General features: G+C 57.2%; 1 protein-coding gene across 3 annotated transcripts; it reads right to left on the bottom strand.

Annotated features, from left to right (window-relative positions):
- Positions 1–3,635: 3,635 nt before the first annotated feature.
- FBRS (fibrosin) lies at positions 3,636–15,481 on the bottom strand. Of its 3 annotated transcripts, none has more exons than XM_007536140.3 (18): positions 13,922–15,481; positions 13,450–13,629; positions 12,761–12,796; positions 12,635–12,664; positions 11,677–11,725; positions 11,288–11,588; positions 9,660–9,961; positions 9,264–9,469; positions 9,116–9,160; positions 8,818–8,913; positions 8,520–8,588; positions 7,750–7,779; positions 7,299–7,370; positions 6,945–7,062; positions 6,768–6,848; positions 5,886–5,969; positions 5,553–5,760; positions 3,636–5,439 (listed from the first exon to the last, which is right to left on the bottom strand). In XM_007536140.3, exons 1-18 carry the CDS (start codon positions 14,372–14,374, stop codon positions 4,848–4,850), a joined length of 2,952 nt encoding a protein of 983 aa, XP_007536202.3. In that variant the 5' UTR covers positions 14,375–15,481; the 3' UTR covers positions 3,636–4,847. The 3 variants fall into 3 exon arrangements, with proteins under 3 accessions (XP_007536202.3, XP_060029054.1, XP_060029055.1); XM_060173071.1 differs by having other exon boundaries at positions 4,287–5,439; positions 8,818–8,940; positions 13,922–15,471; XM_060173072.1 differs by lacking the exon at positions 7,299–7,370 and having other exon boundaries at positions 4,287–5,439; positions 8,818–8,940; positions 13,922–15,471.
- Positions 15,482–19,568: the final 4,087 nt, after the last annotated feature.

The raw sequence follows: 19,568 nt of genomic DNA, 5'->3' as shown, positions 1-19,568 counted from the left end.
TCACTCACAATAAAAATGACGCAAACTGAAACCACGAGTCACCCCTTTTCACCTATCTGATTGGCAAGGATCAAAAGTCGGGGGGGGGGCAGAAATAGCTCAACCGGTAGAGAATTTACTTTGCTAAGCTCAAAGATCTAGGTTCGAGTCCTCAGCAAAGTGAGAGCACCATGCATAGCACTGAGGGGAAGTTCCATGAATAGCGGGGGGGGGGGGGGGGTCTGCTGTGGTTTGTCTCTGTCTCTCATCACTACTCATCTCTGGTTTACAGTGGTGCTGGGGGCTTGAACCTGGAAATCAGAGAGCCTCAGGCATGAACGTCTTTTGCAGAACCACTCTGCTACCTCCACCAGACTTTATTTTTAATTTAATTAATTAATCCATTTGTCATCAAGGTTCTTTATTATTATCTTTATTTATTGGATAGAGATAGTCAGAAATTGAGAGCTAAGGGGGGATAGAGAGGAAGAGAGACAGAGACACACCTGAGCACAGCTTCACCACTTGTGAAGTTTACCCCTTCAGGTGGGGACCGGGGACTCGAACCTGGGTCCTTGCGCATTGTAACATGTGCGCTCAACCAGGTGCGCCACTACCCGGCCCCATCAAGGTTATTTCTGGGGCTCAGTGCTTGTATTATTAATCTATTGTTCCTGGTAACCATTATTTTCTTCTGGTAGAGACAGACAGACACACACACACACACCTATAGTACTGCTCAACCATTCTTGAACAGGGGCTTGAACCCAGGTCCTCTCACAGGGTAATATGTGTACTCAGTCAGGTGTGCCACCACCAAGGCCCCTCTCTCTCTCTCTCTCTAACTGAAACTGAAAGAAACCAAGTATGCAGGAGCAGTGGGACTTTGCAGGCAGGGGCCCAGGCAGAGGTAGAAGAAAAAAAAGTAAGTTTGTTAATTCTCAGTGTTTGCAAGGGCAGCATACACTGCTGAAAGCAAAACCTTTCTGGAGGCCAATTTATAGAGGCCAATTTAGCTCCATGTACCATTTGAGGACATGGACTCTTTAGCTCAGGAACTAGGAATTCTTTATTTTTCCTCCAGGGTTTTTGGTGGGGCCGCATGCCTGCAAGATTCCAACACTCCTAGTAGATTTGGTTTTCCCCTTAAAGATAAGATAGGGGGTGAAAAAGAAGGAGAGACATTATAGCACTGCTCCACTGCTCATAAGTCTTCTCCTGCGCAGGTGCTCCCGTATGGTGTGTGTGTGTGGGGGGGGGGGGGGGCTCAAACCCTTCGTCATGACAAAGTGTGGGCTCCACTGGGTAAAGCATCTCTCAGTCCTCCATCTTGAAATTTAGCCTGCAAATCTATCAGCTCCGGTTTACAAAGGTGTGGGTATTTGATGCAATGATAGCCTTCGTTCTAGTAAAAGAAACATCCACCGATGGAGAAAGGTTAGATCTATTTTACCTACATAATAATAAATATTAATAATTAGTCCAGGAGCTAGCGGAGTGGATAAAGCATTGGACTCTCAGGTGTGAGGTCCAGAGTTCAATCCCTGGCAGCACATGTACCAGAGTGATGACTGGTTCTTTCCTCCCATATTTCTCATGAATAAATAAAATTTTTAATATGGGAGTTGGGCGGTAGCACAGCAGGTTAAGCGCAGGTGGCGCAAAGTGCAAAGTAAGGATCCTGGTTAAAGCCCCCGGCTCCTCACCTGCAGGGAGTCACTTCACAGGCGGTGAAGCAGGTCTGTAGGTGTCTATCTATCTCTCCCCGTCTTGCCCTCCTCTCTCCATTTCTCTCTGTCCTATCCAACAACGACATCAATAGCAACAAAAACAATAACTACAAGGGTAACAAAAAGGAATAAATGCTTTAAAAAGAAAAAAAATCTTTAATATATAATTATAGAGGCAGAAAGAGAGAGAGACCATATTACTGAAGCTTCTTTCAATGCAATGAGGGCCAGCTCCAAACCCGGGTTGTGTATATGGCAAAGTAATGTCTTGTCGTCCAAGAGAGCTATACTGATGAGCGTGAAAGGCGGAGGAGACAGGGAGGCAGGTCACTATCCAAGAGAGCTATTTTGCCAGTCCTGAGGTGAAGTCTACTATAACCCAGCCTGAAAACTGACTGGAACAAGGAAGGTGGAGGAGGCAGGTCCCAGCACTGAGACAAAGTAACTCCCGGCAGACAGGTGCACGGGAGCCTGCAGAACAGGGTGTACTGCACGCAAACATTTGTTCCAAAGAAGAGGAAAAAAGTAACTGATCAGGGGACACAAACAGGCTTGAAATCAACATGGGAGGAGGGGCTCTCAGCAGGGAGGCCTTGGGGACAGGGTGATCTGAACAGACGGAGACATTTTACCTCTCCATTTGCTACAGACTTCTTGCTATTGACACTCCCATGTTCTTACATTATTACTTTTTTCCCTTAGCTGATGTGGGGGAGGGTGGGTGGCAGAGAGCGTGGCTCCCTGGTCCTGTGTATTATGGAACAGCCATTTAAAAAAAAAGTTGAGTAGGTGACTAGAAGATGGCTGACCTAGCAGAGCACACTTTACCCAGTGCCGGACGGAACCCGAGTTCAAATTTCTAAAAATCTTTACTTATTCCCTTTCATTGCCCTTGTTGTAAATATTGATGTCATCGTTGTTGGATAAGCACAGAGAGAAATGTAGAGGAAAGGAAGACAGAGAGGGGGAGAGAAAGATAATACCTGCAGACCTGCTTCACCACCTGTTAAGCGACTCCCTTGTAGTTGGGGAGCTGGGGGCTTGAACCAGGATCCTTAAGCCAGTCCTTGCGCTTTGCACCACCCGTGCTTAACCTGCTGTAGTACTGCCCAACTCTTGGGATCTAATTTTTTGAAAAATACCTTTAAGCATATAGAAAAACCACTGGACTCTGGGGGTGGGTGGACAGGGGAAGAGTTCAGGTCCCAGGACAGGATGGCAGAGGACCTAGTGGGGGTTGTATTGTTTTGTGGAAAACTGAGAAATGTTACACATGTACAAACTATCGTATTTACTGTCAACTGTAAAACATTAATCCCCCAATAAAGAAATTTAAAAGTAGTAAAAGGAAATCCTATGGTTAGGATTTAGTGTACAAGACCTTTCCATGATTCGTATCATTTAATGTTATTAGAAAAGGGAGGGAGGGAGGGAGGGAGGGAGATCACTGGAAGAATATACCCGACAACACAGTGAGGCGTGTATGTGACTCGGGCCTTTCTCGTTTGCTTCATGTACCTGTGTTACGAAGGCAAAATGCACTAACACACTCTGTGCAAGCAAACACAGGACTGGTGAGGCTGTCGATTCAATCGCTGTTACTGAATAAACCAGAAAGGTGCCGACACCAGGAACAAAGCCTTCAATGACCATGCATCAAATTGATACCAATTACCTTGAGAAGGCTGGGACTTGGGGTGCGTCAGCAGATAAAACAATTTTTACCTGTGTGACTGAATCTTGTATTAACTCTTGTATGTACTGCTGGTCGAAGGAAAACAGGAGAAACTTCAGTCCCCAACACCATCTGCCTGGGTGCAAGCTTGTCATGGGCGGTCTTGTGGTCATCCTTCCCTGACCCCCAAACCCAGCCCCCCACACCCTCCCCAGGTGACCCCACACACACTGAAAGAGGAGGCAAGGGCCTTCATTGTAACACTCATTTTTATATAAATATCCGCAAGTCATGTTACAGAATAAGCCCCACCGGGGAAAAAAAAGTCAACGTTATGTTTTTGTTAAACAGACCCCTGCCTCCTAGGCCAGGCCCCAGCCTGGGGGCACCTGCTGCTTTGGGAAGGCTGGGGCTGCTGCCTGAGGCTGCTGCACAAGCTGCCTGTCTGGCCCACCCCTGGGCCAACCCCCTTCTTTGGTGTGTGGTACATGATGACCTTCTCTGGGCCCCTCTTAGCCTGGGACAGGGTTTTGGGGGGAAACAGGATTCTAGAGAACAGGGCCCAGGAGTCCTGGGGGCACTTGGAAATGGAGTGGGAGGGCAACTGAGCTGCTAAGAGGTGGAGTCTGAAGCTGAGAGTTTGAGCTTTTTTGAGGAGTGGGAGCACAGAGGTAACAGGAACAAGTGAAGTGTGTGTGATGGGGGTGGGGGTGGGGGTACCTGGCTGTCAGCCAAACGGGAAGCAGGGCTCTTCCTTCCAGCTGACATCCCAGGTCCCTTCCCGTTGGTCTGCCTCCCGCTGGATCCCCTATCCTGGGGAAAGCCCTGGGATCCTGCCTGTCCCCTCCCAGCTCTTCCTCCTGTGAGCTCCCTCCCCCCACAGAGAGGCCAGAGTCTAGGAACACAGCACCAGTCTGAGGATTTAATTAACCAGGAAGGGGGGTTATTGGGAGGGGCACCCCTGTAAAAATGTACAAAAGGTCTGGGGGGCTATGTGGAAGGGGAGATAAATATGTACAGGGAACCCCCCTTCCATGAGCCCCTCCTTCCCCAGCCCTGAGAGGGCAGGAGGACTTGGGTGGTAAGTGAGGGGGTGGGGGGCACTTTGGCCTCTGGCTTAGTGAGCCCTTGGAGAGGCCTGCTTGGCCTCGGGGCTCTCAGAGGGAGTGATGGTGCACCTCAGGAGATCATGAGTCATGACCTCTGAAATGACCCCCATTGTCATGTGCGCACACATACCCCTCCCTGGAGGCTTGTGACCTCTGCCCTCCCAGTGACCCCAAGGTCCACCTGATGCTTCATCTGGTGGGGGTTAGAACTCCTGCTCCCAGGTTTCATGACCTCAAAAGTGGCGGGTGAGGTCATGACCTTTTTACCCTCCAGCCCTGGCTTGAAAGCTTAACTCTAGGACCTTGTCAAAAAGAAAGAGGGATGGAGCTTTGCCCCTGCCCCTCCCTGGCCCCTCACCTGTCGGCCCGGGCTGGGCCAGGGGCCCGTGGTGGGGAAGTGGGCCGGGGGGCGGGCACGAGTGGAGGTGGAGCCCCCAACAGGGCTCCCGGAGGGGTCTTGCTGAGAAGATGAGGGGTTCCCGGGGCCGCGGTAGGTGGTGGAGGAGGAGCCAAGCGGCCGTAGAGCAAGGGGTGCGCGGGCTCTAGACCATAGAGGCGGGCGGCAGCCACGGCCCCTGGTCCCGTCAGCTCCTCTCCTGCCTCGTAAAAGCGAGGCGGCCGGGCCAGGCGAGGTGGCCCTGCCAGCCAGGCTTGCTCCAGGAAGCCAGCACAGCGCTCGGGAGGACTAGGGCCCAGGAAGGGGGGCGGCAGCCGGGGGGGCCTGTCAAACAGCAGATGAAGGCCCTGAGGCCCTGTGGCAGCGGCGGCAGCAGTGGCAGCGGCAGCGGCGGCGGCGGCAGCAGCAGCGGCAGCAGCAGCGGCCTCCTCCTTGCGCTCCTCCTTCACCCGTACCGACTCCTTGGCTGGCCTGGCCCCTTCCTCACCAGCTCGAGCCTTGGGTGTAGCAGGAGAAACTCGGAGCTGGGGCCGTGAGAAGGGGAGATCCCTGTGGGGGCAGATGAGGGGAGGGGATGAAGACACTGAGGATGGACTCTGGAGAGGTGGGCGGGAGGAGAGGGGGAGATGGCGGTCGCCCGGCAGGTGCGGTGCGGGGCCTACCTGTCCTTCTCCTCCTTGGTGATGGAGGGCTCCCTCCGCTCCACAGGCCGCTCCTTGTCTGAGCCTGGAGTCCGAGCGGCCTCAGGGGGCCGGACCCAGGCGGGAAAGGCCAGAGGACTGCGGTGCAGGCGGCCCCATGGGTCTGGGGGAGAGGCGAAGGTTGGGGGAGCCCCTGGACTTTCTTTCTGGGCAAAGACGGCGCCGGAATCTAAAGACAGGACAAAGCGTGTGATTGAGGGGGCCAGTGTGGAAGGTTGTGCTGCACTCGCGGGTCTCCCAGCCCTTCTCGCCCACACTCACTACCCACTCTGCCTCCCCATGCCCCGTACTCACTGAATGTGGGGCTGCCCAGGCCTCCAAAGGCCCCGTTGGAGAGTGCAGCCAAGGAGGCGAAGCTTGTGGGACGCCCAAAGGGATCTGTGGGAGGAGAGGGGGTGGGGCGGTCAGCTCCCAGTGGATGGTCGGCCCCCAGTAGAAGCTCAAACAGGCAGGAGGGGGCAGGTGGGCAGCAGGCCCCGGAACCTGGCCCCCCTCCCGCATCTAACAGCCAGGCGCTGAGAGCTCCCTCTGGGCTGGCACGAGCTAGCGCACCCTGTGGTCCTGTGCTTGACCTGAGATCCCCGCAGACGGGCAGGTGCCGAGACAGGCTCAGAGAGAAGGGACTTGATAAAGATCATCAGCCAGCAAGCGGTACCCCCAGCCCAGGGCCTCTCTGACCCCAACGTCAGGTTCTCAACCCCACACCAGTGGGCTGCGCCTCTGGGGACCTGCTGGCCCCCCCCAACGCCACCTCCACGCACACGTGTCAGAGAGCCACCACTGTGGACAGCTAACCACCCTGTCATGGGAACCCCGCAGCACCTGCTGCCAGAAACACCTGTCCCTGAGGCATCAGGCTCGGCGCCTGTCCTGAAGGAGTCTCCCTGACAGCCAGCGACCACACTCACCTGGGCTGTGCCACCAGTGCTCATGGCCCCAGCGGCTGCCCCATCGCCCCTAGCTCGCCGCCTCTCTGTCCTTCCCTACCCCACTTCACAGGTGACAAAATCGAGGCTCAGAAGGGCTAGAGTAACTTGCCCAAGGTCACAAAGCAAGTGGGCACTGGTGTGCCCTCCAATCCAGCTGCCTCTCGGATCTGGCTCCCCTCCCCCTCCTGAACACTGGAAGTCAGGGGCAAGGGAGGCCTGGCTCACCCAGCGTGCCCTCGGCTCTTACCAATGTGGGTGCTGGGGCTCAGGAAGGGTCCGTGGGCCCCGGGAGCTGCCGTGAAAGGGTTGGCTGCAGCATGGACGGCACCTGGGGCAGAGAGGTGGGAGATGGGTGAGGCTGAGCGGACTGGGCGATATGCTGGGGTGAAGCCCCTCCGGGCCCCAGCGGGCTGGCCAGACTCACCAGTTGCAGTGAAGAGGGAGGCCGGGTGGGAGAGCTCCTGGCCAGGAGGCAGGGCCCCATAGGGCCCCGGAAGGCAGGGCAGGAGGTCACTCCGAAAGTCAAGCTTGTGGGAGTCGCCCTGCAGAGGACGGGGAGTGGGCAGTGGAGGAGGAGCCAGCTCTGGCCCCCCTCCAGGGGATAGGGGGCATGTGCTCAGCCTTTCGCCTTCTCTCACAGTACCCCTCCCCCATAGTTAGCTAGTTATCTAAGTGCTTAGTACAGGGGCTGCTCGGGTGCCGACAGAGGAGAGGCAGTGGGACTCTGTGGCCCGGAGCTCAGGTCGACTCCCGCGCCCCAGCCCTCTGGCCCCGGTACCTTCATCTTTTCCTGGTGTCTCAGGATCATGTAAGCCACGCGCACGTGCATGGCACACCACTTCCCTTGTTTCTGCCGCCCCAGGAGGACCAGAGGAAGAGGGAAGGAAAGAACGATCTCTCATCACCTACCCCAGGCCTGGCCCTGGGCCCAGCCCTGCCACACGGCACCGCTACGCTCCTCGTCCCCGCAGCTGAGGGCTGAGCAGGCTCACTTCACAGCCTAGGACACTGAGGCTCAGAGGGAGAAGCTGCCTTGCCCAAGGCCCCACGGACGGCTGCCTCTGATCCCAGTTCTAAGCTCGAGAACCTTCTGCTTTCGGGGACGTATCTGGCTGCCTCCTCCTCTCGGGCCTCTCGCTCGCTCCCAAGCGAGAGAGCCTTTCCCCTCAGTCAGACACCCTGACACCAGCCCCCAGCTTCATGCAGCGTGGGGTCCTCGCCAAACTCACCCTCAAAGGTGGCCGGAAATGGTCAGGGATCTAGGGAGAGATTGGTGGCGGGTCAGACCTGGTTATCTCGTTTCCACAGCCCCCAAGCCCTTCCAAACACCGCCGGGCCCAGGCCTGGCTCCCTTGTCCAGTTCCCTACTGCTCTCACTTTGAGCGTCTCCTCTCTAACACCAAGTCTTAGAGCTGGATCCCAAGGTGGGGTCCTGGCTGGCAGGCCGGGGAGGGGATGAGGCATGCAGGAAGGGGCTAGAGGATCTATCTGACCGCGAATGCTAACACCTGAGGGTCTGACCGAGCTTCCCTGAGATAAAGATGTCGCCCTGCTCAGAGAAGCTGGATGGCCTCTGTTCTAGTCTGCCCCGCAGGGCCGAGTCCTGGGCATCCACAGAGATCCCAGAACCCTGGGCCCCCAGGCTGCTAGGGTGGCAGCAGGAGGGACAGCTCTGGCACCCCATTCCATTTCACAAAGGGCCAGATTATACTGTTCACTACCTCACATCTAAGCTTCCTGGCAACACGTCATTTAAAATAAGAAGGAAAAAAAAAGTGATTTTAATTAGAAAGTCACGTCCCAATAGTATTATTTCTAGAACAAGTTCATGGAACTCCTGGCCCCTCTGTCTGGGGAATGCTGACCATAGAAACTCCTCTTGGGTTTTCAGAAAACCCCAGTCACGTGTCAGGGAGGGAAAGAGGGTCCATGCTCAAGTCAACGCTGATCTGTCAGCAGACCTTCCGGCTCCCCCAGGACCTGCCTCAGCACCCCTCACCTGTGTCCCCTTTTGGGGAAGCCCGCTCGGTACTGGCCCCAGTCGTGGTGGCAGCTCGGGGTTCGTGCTCTGGGAAAGGGGAGTGGAGGGCTCAGTCAGGAGAGCTGGCGCCAGGAGGGAGAGGGTTCTAGAACCAAGCTGGGGTCTGGGACAAAGGTGGGAGGAGTGTGCCTCTGGAGACATCCGGATCTACCAGGAAGGGGTAGTAATTTGGGGGGATGGAATAAGAAATAGCAGGTTTGGGGTGTTGGGGCTGCCACTGGTGGGAGGTGCTGGGGGACCTGCAGCGGGAGCTCACCTTGGGCTGGAAGGCCCCTTGCAGGGAGCCAAAGGAGACAGCTGGCGGGAGGCCCGGAGGCAGGCCGGGCACTGCGGGAGGGAAGGCCGTGTACGGCTGTGGAGAGAAGGGGACCAGTCCACACTGGGAGCGGAGTAGCGGCCCCCTCTGGGTCAGTCCCCTGCCCTCCACCCTAAAGCCCTAGGGAGCTCTCCCCGGGACAAGGCTCTTGCTTCTGAAGCTGAAGGCTGGACCCCAATGGCCTGAGCCACACACACTGCCACCTCCGAGCCCACACGCCACACACACGCACACTCACATTATGCCGGAAAAGGCCTTCCATCTTTCCTGGGTATTTCTCAAACTAGGGGAGAGAAGGGAAGAGTAAGCCGCCAGCCGGGGCCCAGGTACTCCCCCTGGGTGCCACGCCCGCCCCCGTGTCTCTGGGCCAACGAGGAGGAGCTCACCATGTGGGGGCCGTGGGGTGGCAGCAGGCCCGGGGGGTAAGGGGTGAAGTGCTGGTGGGTGTGCTGGTGGGTGTGCTGGTGCTGGTGGTTGTGCTGGTGGAACTGGAAGGCCAGGGGCCGAGCCGAGCCCCCTGCCCCCACCACCTCGGGGCCACCCTGGGCACTCAGGAATCGAGAGTTCAGGTCCTGGCCGATCAGGTCCTGCTCTGTGGGAGGGAGGGGGGTGAGGGGAGAAGGCTGTCACACCAGCTGCCACCACACAGCCACCCTTCGGCCCAGGTGACTGGCCTTCCCTGCCAGTGTCCAGCCTCTCCCTCCTCAAGGCCTGCCTCGTGCTAAGGTCCAGATGCCCCGGAGCCATGGCCCCCCACCCCCCGGCCAGGACCCCAGACTCACCAGAAAGGGCGTTAGCGGCTGAGGCCCCAGGGTGCCCTGGCACCTGCAGCAGGGGTGGGGGTGGGGGCAGGGTGGGGCCGGGGTTGAACAAGGAGGAGTGGTGGGGTGGGGGTGGGGGCCGCAGCCCAGGGTGGGGAAAGCTGTGGGTGGACAAAGGCAGGGGCAGTGAGGGCGTCGGGGGCCGGTGGGTGAGCTGCGCGGACGAGGAGGAGGCAGATGAGGAGGAAGAGGACGAAGAGGATGATGAGGGGGGAGGCTGAGCCACGGGAGGGGCCGGGGCCTTGGGGGGCGGCCGTGAAGAGCTGGGGAGAGAAGTGGGGAGATGAGTGAGGGGATGGGAGGTGCCAGCTCTGACGGGAGGGGGTCAGAAGCCTCGGCGATACCTTGACCCTGGTTCCCCAAGGTGGAAGGTGGTAGGACCCGGTCCTGTGGAGTGCCCACCCCTGCCCTGGGGGCTGGTCCTCAAACGGAGGCACCCCACACCAGACAGCCCCGGCTCACTCCCTGGCTTGCTCCACGCGGATGCTTGGGCCATCCCTGGCCACGTGACTCGCCCTTTGCTAACGCCACCTCGGCACGAGACATGAGCGTTTGCTGAGACGCTTAATTCTAACAAGCCACCCCGGGTCCCACCCGGGTGACAGGGGAAGCAGCGCCACGATAGCCTGGTCTAGGAGTCAGGAGACCTAAGCTCTAGGGCCAGCTGGCCACGACACCCTGGGTGACCTTGAGCAAGTCACTGTCCCTCTCTGAGTCTTAGTTATCTTGGCAAGAAAAAGGATGACGACGACGACATAATCAGATCAAATACAACGACCGCTAGTGACGATCACAGTGCCATCTCCCTCACGCTCTCACTGGGCACTTACTGGAGGCCAGTGCTGTCACCTGCCTGTATGCTAACCAGTCTCCCACACTTCACACCACCTGGCAACTGCCACCCACCTGCAGTCACAGAGCCACCTGAACCACTTCTGTCACTCAGCTCCCTTCGTCTCTTTCACTGAGCCTCACCCTATGCCAGTAACGTGTGAAACCAAGACGAAACACTGGTCTACAGCGCTGGGGGGAAAAAGCCTTTCTGTCGCAGGAACTGAGGTGACCTTCCAAGGCAGGACAGTGCGCGCGCGCACACGCTTCGGGAAACGCTGTGTTAACTCGAACTCCGTCCTCACAACAGTTTTGGGGTGGAAGTACCACTCTTGTCTCGTCTCACAAGAGAGGAAATCGAGGCTCAGAGACATTAAAGGACTTGAGTGAGAATCTGAATTCAGGTCTGACTGACGCCAAAGTCTGCGCTCTTGCTCGTCACGCCAGCAGTCCCCGAAATATGTTCCCAGGAGCACACTTCCTATCAGAAATGCCTTTCAAAAAAGGCCACCACGAATAGACAAAATTGGAAAGCAACTGTGTCTTTCAGCTAGTCTGGCCTGCACACGCAAGTATAAAGGTCCTGGGTAAGTCTAGGGTGACCTCCTCCAGCTCTTCACCCGGTGTCTCCTCCCCACCTTTCCAGCCTGAATCCTCCTGCAGGTCCCATCCCGCATGCCAGCCACCACAGAATGCGGGCTTGTCACCAAGGTGACACCAGGTCCTTCCAGACCCAACCGTACCTTCAGCCCACTCACCTGCCAGTGCTGAGGTCCAGGCTGCTGCCGTAGGGAGAAGTGCGGAGGCCGAAGGGCGAGACCCGAAGCTGCAGCTGGGGCTGGGGCGGGGGCGGCAGGTTGGGAGCGGCCGGCAAAGGTGCAGGGGGTGAGACAGGAGGCCGAGGGGCTGGTGGAGGCGGCGGTTCCTTCGGGGGGAAAGGCACTAGCAGCGGGTCGGGCCCCGGGGGCTGCTCCTGGCTCCGCTCCAGGCCCGACACTTTAGGGACCACGGAGAGTTTTGCTTCACAGTTCCCGTTGAAGGCGCCATGGGGGCCTGAGGCTGCAGGACACATGAGGATTCACGTGAGTCAGCGCAGTGCTCGCCCACTGCCCCCACCCCGCCTCCAGCCCCAGCCCGAGGGACCCACCTTTGCTGGTTGAGACAGTGAATGATGGGTCGAGATCATCGTCGGAGACCTGGGGAAGAGGCATGGGCACGGGGTCAGGTTCTGGCTGAGCCAGACCCTCCCCCAGCTTGGTCAGCAGCTTCCAAAGCCCAACGGGACCTGGCAGTAGAGAAAGCCTAGGCCAGCAGCTTAGTGGAGAGCCACCGGACAGTGTGTGGGCTCTCGGGGGCGCTATGTGCAAGGGGTCAAGGGGACCAGCTGAACCCGAGAACCTGAAAGGCCAGGGCTGAACTCAAGCAGTGCCACAGACCAGAGAGCAAGCGCTCACCATCGCTAACTGCTGCCTGGCAGCCTCACTGGCTGATGGATTCACCTGGTCCACAAGCTCTGATAAAAAGCTACTGACAACTCCTGCGAGCTCAAAAAAAACCCTAAGTCCTAAAAACTCAAGACTAGTAGTAGCCACGTTTTCGTTAGGCTGTCCCCCTGACTGAGCGTGGTCTGGCTCATCGTGGGCTCTGATCAGCCAGCTCTTACACCTAACACAAGCCCCACCCCTGGGAGGCCAAGTTCAGGTAGTCACAAAAGAAAGAGCACTGGCCCCAGAGGTAAGCTGAAACACCCCTTTTGGCTGAGTACAGCGGCTCAGGGTCCTCTCATCACCTCAGCCCTGGGACCCCGCTCTGACTCCTCTATCAGTGTGGGTGCAGGCTGGCTAACAGCAAGAAGGTCTGGCTCGTTCCCACAGCCACTCCGGACCCCCCGAGGCACACACCCACACACCGGCCGTCCATTCTCTTTTAGCCAACTCTCACCACCAGAGTGGATCCAGCTACCCTCTACATCCTCCCCCACCCCCAATCCAACCTCCTGTCCTCACATAGAATCCTGCTTTAGGCGACCCCAGGAGCTCCAGCTGTCTCAATTTGCAGGCTGTGACATTGACCCCCGCCCCACAACAGGCTGGAGTCCCACTCACCCTCTCATCCAGGTCACTTTCTGCATCACACTAGGGAGAAGGAGACAAGTGTCACAAGAGGGAATGGCAGGGGGGCGAGCCAAAGAGGGGGCTTTGGGAGGGGTCAGCAGAGGCTTGGGCACTTACTATGTATCCAGCTTCCACAGAATGACGGGAGGAGGCCTGAGAGAAATAAGAGTCCAGAGATGAGGGAGGCAAGCAGGCTGGGCTGCAAGCAGAGTCTACACTCCCTGGCTAGGTCCTCAGGGTCCCAATGGCCTACTCTCAGACCCTTTCTAGCTGCTGCTGCTGCTCCTGCCAGCCTCTGGCCCCATTGATCTCGCTGTTTCTAAATAGGGCAGTTCTCACAGCTCTGCCCATTTCTCCTCTTTGCAGATCTGTGACAGGCCTCCCAGGCCTGAGTAAACCATCCAGGGGGCTTTCCCCACCACAACCCTCCTCCCACCCCCCAGGCAGGGACAGCAGCTTCCCCATGTGGGTTTCTCCAGGATGTCTCTGGGATCTCTCTGGAAGGCAGCTCCTGGAGTTGTGGGTGGGTCCAGGTGCTTGTGTGGCACCTCGTTTCTGCCAGGCAAGACTGCCACCCACCCCACCCCCCCCGAGGGCAGGGCAGTGACCTTGCTCCATTCATTGATTCAGTCTCTGAGACTGAGGCTGCCCGTGGCAGTCCACGGCAGGTGAGTTGGGCTGTGGACACATCCTTGCCAACCCAGGTGGATGGGGGGGGAGTGCACACGCAGCCTGAGAGGGCACTGTGCACTGCGGGTGGTGGCAGTGCTGAGGGGACACTGTCCTGGGATCTGGGACAGGCTCACCTCTTTCCTTCTCCGTTTATTGGGCCACTTCCGAGCCCGGTCCCCAGGGGGGCGGCCAGGTTCCCGATCAGAGCTGTCCCCTGGCTCCCCAGTGGCCCCACTGGAGCCCCCCCTCTTCCGCTTCCCAGAATGCTTCAGACGGTGTTCTAGGCGCTCTGGGGGCTGAAGCGATGCGTCCTTCTGTGGAGGGGGGTGGTGGCTAAAGTAGATGGAGAAAGGGGAGCCCCCACCTCCCACCTCTCTAGGGGTGACCCCACCGCCAAAGTAGCTCTCCGGCAGGGTGGCCTGGCTGGTCCCCGGAGACTGACTCTACCTCCTCCCACCTCAGGGTGGGGCGGTGGCCTGGCCAGAGGAGCCGGTTGCTCTGGTTTGGGGTGCCAGCATTCCCCCCTCCACTCCACCCGCTCTGGGCACCCTGCCCTTCCCGGCCCCTCACAAGCCCCCCGAGGTCCCCCAGCCCGTTGGACTCCACCTGCAAGGCTTCGAGGCTGGCGAAGCTGGCGATGGCGAAGCCATCGATCAAGTCCTCCTCCTCTTCCTCCTCCTCCTCAGGCTCCTCTTCGGCCTCTCCGTCGTCTGCGCCCCCCTCTTCCTCCTCCTCCTCCTCCCCGCGGCTGCCCGAGCCGGCAGGCCGCTTCCGAGCTCGAGGGCGCGGGGGCCGAGGCCTGGGACGCGGCCGCCTCCGTCTCGGACCTCCGGGCCGCTCTCCCGACGACGCTGACGACCAAGGCCGGGCGGGCGGCGGCGGCGACGACGACGAAGAGGAGCCGCGCGGGGCGGCCAGCAGGGCCCGGGGCGCGTCTCCGCCCGGACCTCGACGGCGCCGCTGCTCCCGATCTCGGTCGCGGCGCGAGCAGCGTCGCCGCCGCCGCTCCCCCTCGGCGGCCCAGCCCGGGCCCGGAGCCGCGGCCGCTGCCGTCTCCATGGCGACCGCCCTCAGCGCCGCATCCGGAGGCGGCGGGGCCCTGAGCGGCCTGTCCGCAGGCCCGGGGTCGCAGGCGCGGCGCTGGCGGCTGCACAGGGACAAGAGGGCCACGGCGTCCCCTCTAGAGCGGGCCTGGATGGCCCCGAGATCGCCCCAAGGCCAAGGCCCCGGGAGCCAGCGCCGCCCCCGGGGCGACAAGCCCGAGGCCCCCCCTGTGGGGCCGGCGGGGCCGAGACGGCGAGAGCCGGGGGGCCGTCCCTTTAAGGCGAGGCCGCAAGCTGTCCGGCCCCTGGGCCCTTTAAGACGACCCGGCGGAGTCCGGTCGGTCGAGTGCGGTGGCCGCCCCCTGCCAGGGGTCGAGACAAGTCTCCCCGAGGAAGAGGAAGGGCCACCCCTTTAAAAGGGGCCGAAGCTCGCCCCGAAACGCGAACCTCCCCTTTAAAAGCGCCTCGGATCCTCCGCCTAAAAGAGGCCACCCCTTTAAGGAGTCCAGGGTCCTCCAAACAGCAGGCCGCCCCTTAAGGGCTCGGGCGTTCGCTTCGAGTCCTCCGCAAGTGGCCACTTCCCCTTTAAGCCGAATTTAAAGGACTTCTTGCGTGGGGGGCGGGGGGAGAAAGAAGGGCCGAGAAGCCCCCGCTCGCTCCGACTCTCCCAACAGCACAGTGCTCAATTTGTCAGCGTCTGTCCGGTGGCTTCCCCTTTAAGGCAGGCGTCCCAGTCCGCCGAGTTCAGTGGCCGCCCCTTTAAGGAAATTTAAAGGGGCCTCTTCCAGGCCCAACTCTTCCAGCCTCCGCCTCCGGTCGCCATGAAAGGCGCGATGGGGGGGCGGGGCCGCAGGGGCCTGCCCTCCAAAGCCCCGGATGTGAGGCAACGGTGACGGGTAGAACTTCTCTGTCTGCCGACATAAAAGTCTCTTCCTCCTTGCCTCCGTCTCTGTCTGACTTGCGCCTCGAGGTGTCCACAACGGCCGTTGGGCACCGGGGTGGGGGGAGGGGGAGCTCCAGCGTCCCCTCCCGTAGTCTCCCTTGGCGTCTTGGCCTCTTCGCCGCCAGGACTTCCCTGCCCCTCCTCCCTCTTCCTCCTCAGCCTACGCCTCCTTCCTCTCTGGGCCTCCTCCCACTCTCCGCCCCTTTCCCCTCACCCCTCCACGGGCTCAGTCGTTGATAGGCCGAGACGCGTACGTCAGGACGGGGGCGGGGCCGACGCGCGCTGAGGGAGGCTAACTCGCAGCAGCCCTCCAGCCTTGGATTGGCTGTGCGTCATTCTGGTCCCGCCCGCCCCAGGTCTTGTGACTCGAGTGGTTAGAAGTAGGTGCTTGGGGCGGTGCCCACGAGGCCCCGCCTCTTCCTGCTCTTCGTTCATTGGCCCGCCTTCTGACGGCGTAGAGAAGGGGTGTTGGGAGGGAGGGTTGGCGTCGGGAGTGGGGGAGCGGTTAGCCGCTGGGCAGCGCGCGGCCTCGGAGGGCTCCGGTCGACAGCCGATTACGTCGACGTCTCTCCCTTTCCGCGGCCTGAGCCCACAGGCTTGTTGCGCATGCGCATGGGGAAACCCTCGTCAGCTCCTCAGCTCGGCGGGGTTGTCCAGCTGCGCGGCGCGGCGCCTACGGAACCCGCACTACCTTGCAAAACGCTCGGTGCTTTATCGATCAGTTAATTACAGGCCAGCCCTGTGGCGTGCTAAAAATGAACATGCCCCCTGGGGTCAAGGAGATAGCAATGGTTATGCAGTGACTCGTATCTGAGGCCCCAGCTTGATTCCTTGTCCCCCCCATGAAGCCAGAGCTGAACAGTGATCTGGGCAAAGAATAAGGGGCCGGGCGGCGGCGCACCCGGTAGAGGACACATATTACCATGCACGACAGCGGGGTCCAAGCCCCGGCCCCCCACCTGCTGGCGGTGTGTGTGTGGGGGGGGGTTGCTGTTCCTTGTCTATCAAAAAAATGTATTGGGGGCCGGGCGGGGGCGCACCCGGTTAAGTGCACATAGTGAGTACTATGCGAAAAGATGCGCTCTCGGATCTGGGTTCGAACCCCCGCCCCCCACCTTCAGGGGTAACATTTCACAAGCAGTGAAGCAGGACTGCAGGTGTCTCCCTTTCTATCTTGTCTATCTCCCCGTCCTCTCTGAATTTCTTTCTGTCCTATCTAATTAAAAAAAAAAAAAAAGGAAAAATGGTCACCAGAAGTGGTGGATTCATAGTGTCGGCACTGAGCCCCAGTGACTGGAGGGGGGGAAATAAATATATGTATTATACACACTTAGGAGTGGTGGTGGGTTGGTGGTGCGGGCCCTGAGGCCCAATAATATATCTGGTGATGACTGAAAATATAAGACGAGGGGTTGTTAAAAATACTTGGGGTGAAGGGCCAGGCGGTAGCACAGCGGGGTTAAATGCAAATGGCAGAAAGCACAAGGTCCGTCCGGCATCAGCATCCCACCTGCAGGGGGGTCACTTCACAAGCGGTGAAGCAGGTCTGCAGGTGTCTGTCTTTCTCTCCCCCTCTCTGTCTTCCCCTCCTCTCTCCATTTTTCTCTGTCCTATCCAACAACAGTGGCATCAATAACAATAATAATAACCACAACAACGATAAAAGAACAAGGGGGAAAACAGCCTGGGGGTGTCCGGCAGTAGCTCAGCGGGTTAAGCGCACATGGCGCAAAGCTCAAGGACTGGACTGAGGATCCCGGTTCGAGCCACCAGTTCCCCACCTGCAGGGGAGTCGTTTCACAGGCGGTGAAGCAGGTCTGCAGGTGTCTGTCTTCTCTCCTCCTCTCTGTCTTCCCCTCCTCTCTCCATTTCTCTCTGTCCTACCCAACAACAACGACATCAATAACAGCGATAATAATAACTACAACAGCAATTTAAAAAAAAAACAGGGCAACAAAAAAAGGGGGGAAAGGGCCTCCTGGAGCAGTGGATTCGTGGTGCAGGCACCGAGCCCCAGCAATAACCCTGGAGGCAAATAATAATAATAATAGCCTCCAGGAACAGAGGTTTCGTGATGCCAAGCCCCAGCAATAACCCTGGAGGCAAAGCAAACAAAAATAAACAAACAAATAAATAAAATATTTGGATGCCTGAGCCTCAGAGGTCTTAGTTCAATCCCCAGCACCATCATAACCAGAGCTGAGCAGTGCTCTGATTTAAAAATGAAGAAGGAGGGGAGCTGGGTGGTAGCATAGCGGGTTAAGTGCACGTGGTGCAAAGCCCAAGGACCGTTGTGAGGATCCCGGTTCCATCCCACGGGTCCCCACCTGCAGGGGTGTCGCTTCGCAGGCGGGAAAGCAGGTCTGTAGGTGTCTGTCTTTCTCTCCTCCTCTCTGTCTTCCCCTCCTCCCTCAATTTCTCTCTGTCATATCCAACAACAACGACAACAATAATAACTACAACAATAAAACAAGGGCAACAAAAGGGAGTAAATTAAAAAAAAAATATATATATATATATATATATATATATATATATATATATATATATATATATATATATATATATATGAGGAAGGTAGTCCGGGAGGTGGCGCAGTGGTTGAGGAACTAGACTGTCAAGCATGAGGTCCTGAGTTCAATCTCGGCAGCACATGTACCAGAGTGATGTCTGGCTCTTTCTCTCTCTCTCTCTCTCCTCCCATCTTTCTCATTAATAAAATAAATAAAATCTTAAAAAAAAAAAAAAAGGAGGAAGGACATACCCCCCCTGGCCAGGTCCTTGGTCACATACTAACCCACTTAGTAGTAGGGCTTAGTTTAAGATGGGATTTATTAGCTCCACTTTGGATAGGGGCACCTAACACCCATTTCATTTGCTAAATGGATGTGGACTCAAGAAACCCAACTCTAGGGAGTCAGACGGTAGCACAGCGGGTTAAGTACAGGTGGTGCAAAACACAAGGATCGGCATAAGAATCCTGGTTGGAGCCCCTGGCTCCCCACCTGCAGGGGAGTCACTTCACAGGCGGTGAAGCAGGTCTGCAGGTGTCTAGCTTTCTCTCCCCTTCTCTGTCTTCCCCTCCTCTCTCCATTTCTCTCTGTCCTATCCAACAATGACAACATCAGTAACAATAATAATAACTACAACAATAAGGCAACAAAAGGAAATAAATAAAAAAATTTTAAAAAGAGGCCCAAATCCAAAGTGTTCTCTCAACCCCTGCTTATTTCTGCATCTGTTGGTATTTATTTATTTAACCGGAATATTGCTCAGGTCCGGCTTATGGTTTTGCCCGGGACTGAACCTGGGACTTTGGAACCTCCAGCATGGAAGTCTGCTGCACTGCACATCCTCCCAGCCCCTGCCTCTTAGTTATGAAGATTGTAGAGTGCTACTTCATGTGCATTTGTTTTTGTTTTTGATGTGAACATCAGATTACTTACGTATAAAAGGGATATGAATGAGGACCAGGCAGTGGTACACCCTGGTGAGTGCACACAATACCATGTAGAAGGACCCAAGTTCAAACCCCTGCTCCCCACTTGCAGGCTGGTCTGTAGGCATTTTCTTCTGCTGCTGCTGCTGCTTCTTTTAATATTTATTTATTCCCTTTTTGTTGCCCTTGTTGTTTTTACCGTTGTAGTTATTGACGTTGTTGTTGTTGGATAGGACAGAGAGAAATGGAGAGAGGAGGGGAAGATAGAGAGGGAGAGAGAAAGATAGACACCTGCAGACCTGCTTCACCACTTGTGAAGCGACTCCCCTTTAGGTGGGGAGCTGGGGGCTTGAACCGGGATCCTTACGCCGGTCCTTGTGTTTTGTGCCACCTGCACTTAACCCACTGTGCTACCACCTGACTCCCTTTTCTTCTTCTTCTTTTAAACTGTTACCAGGTTTATTACTGGGGCTTGATGCTGGCACTATGAGTCCACTGCTCCAGATGGCCATTTTTTAATTTAATTCTTATTTTGTTTGACAAGACAGAAATTGAGAGGAAAGGGGATGTGGAGATGAATGGGAAAAGACAGACATCTGCAGACCTGTTTCACTACTGGTGAAGTGTCCCCCCTGCAGGTGGGGACCAGGTGCTGGAACCTGGGTCCCTGTGTATGGAGATATGTGTGCTTAACTGGGTACATCAACACCTGGCCCCCAGGTATCTGTCTTTCTCCTTTTTAAAAAAAAATATCATATTTACTTTCCCTTGTTTTTTTTTTTAATTTTTAAAAAATATTTATTTAATTTATTCCCTTTGTTGCCCTTG

This window comes from Erinaceus europaeus, chromosome 15 (genome assembly GCF_950295315.1).
Source record: "Erinaceus europaeus chromosome 15, mEriEur2.1, whole genome shotgun sequence".
In the NCBI taxonomy this organism is placed as follows: domain Eukaryota; kingdom Metazoa; phylum Chordata; class Mammalia; order Eulipotyphla; family Erinaceidae; genus Erinaceus; species Erinaceus europaeus.
The sequence above is the reverse complement of the archived record's forward strand: the minus strand, read 5'-3'. Positions and strand labels throughout refer to the sequence as shown.

What these genes read in the sequence shown, in the direction of transcription:
- FBRS (XM_060173071.1), bottom strand. Translation starts at nt 14,374, where the DNA reads ATGGAGACGGCAGCGGCCGCGGCTCCGGGCCCGGGCTGGGCCGCCGAG. An exon ending in AAGGCCTTTTCCGGCATAAT is followed by an intron (nt 8,941 to 9,115) that starts GTGAGTGTGCGT and finishes CTCCGCTCCCAG; the next exon opens with TGTGGACTGGTCCCCTTCTC. An exon ending in TTCCCCAAAAGGGGACACAG is followed by an intron (nt 7,780 to 8,519) that starts GTGAGGGGTGCT and finishes ATCTCTCCCTAG; the next exon opens with ATCCCTGACCATTTCCGGCC.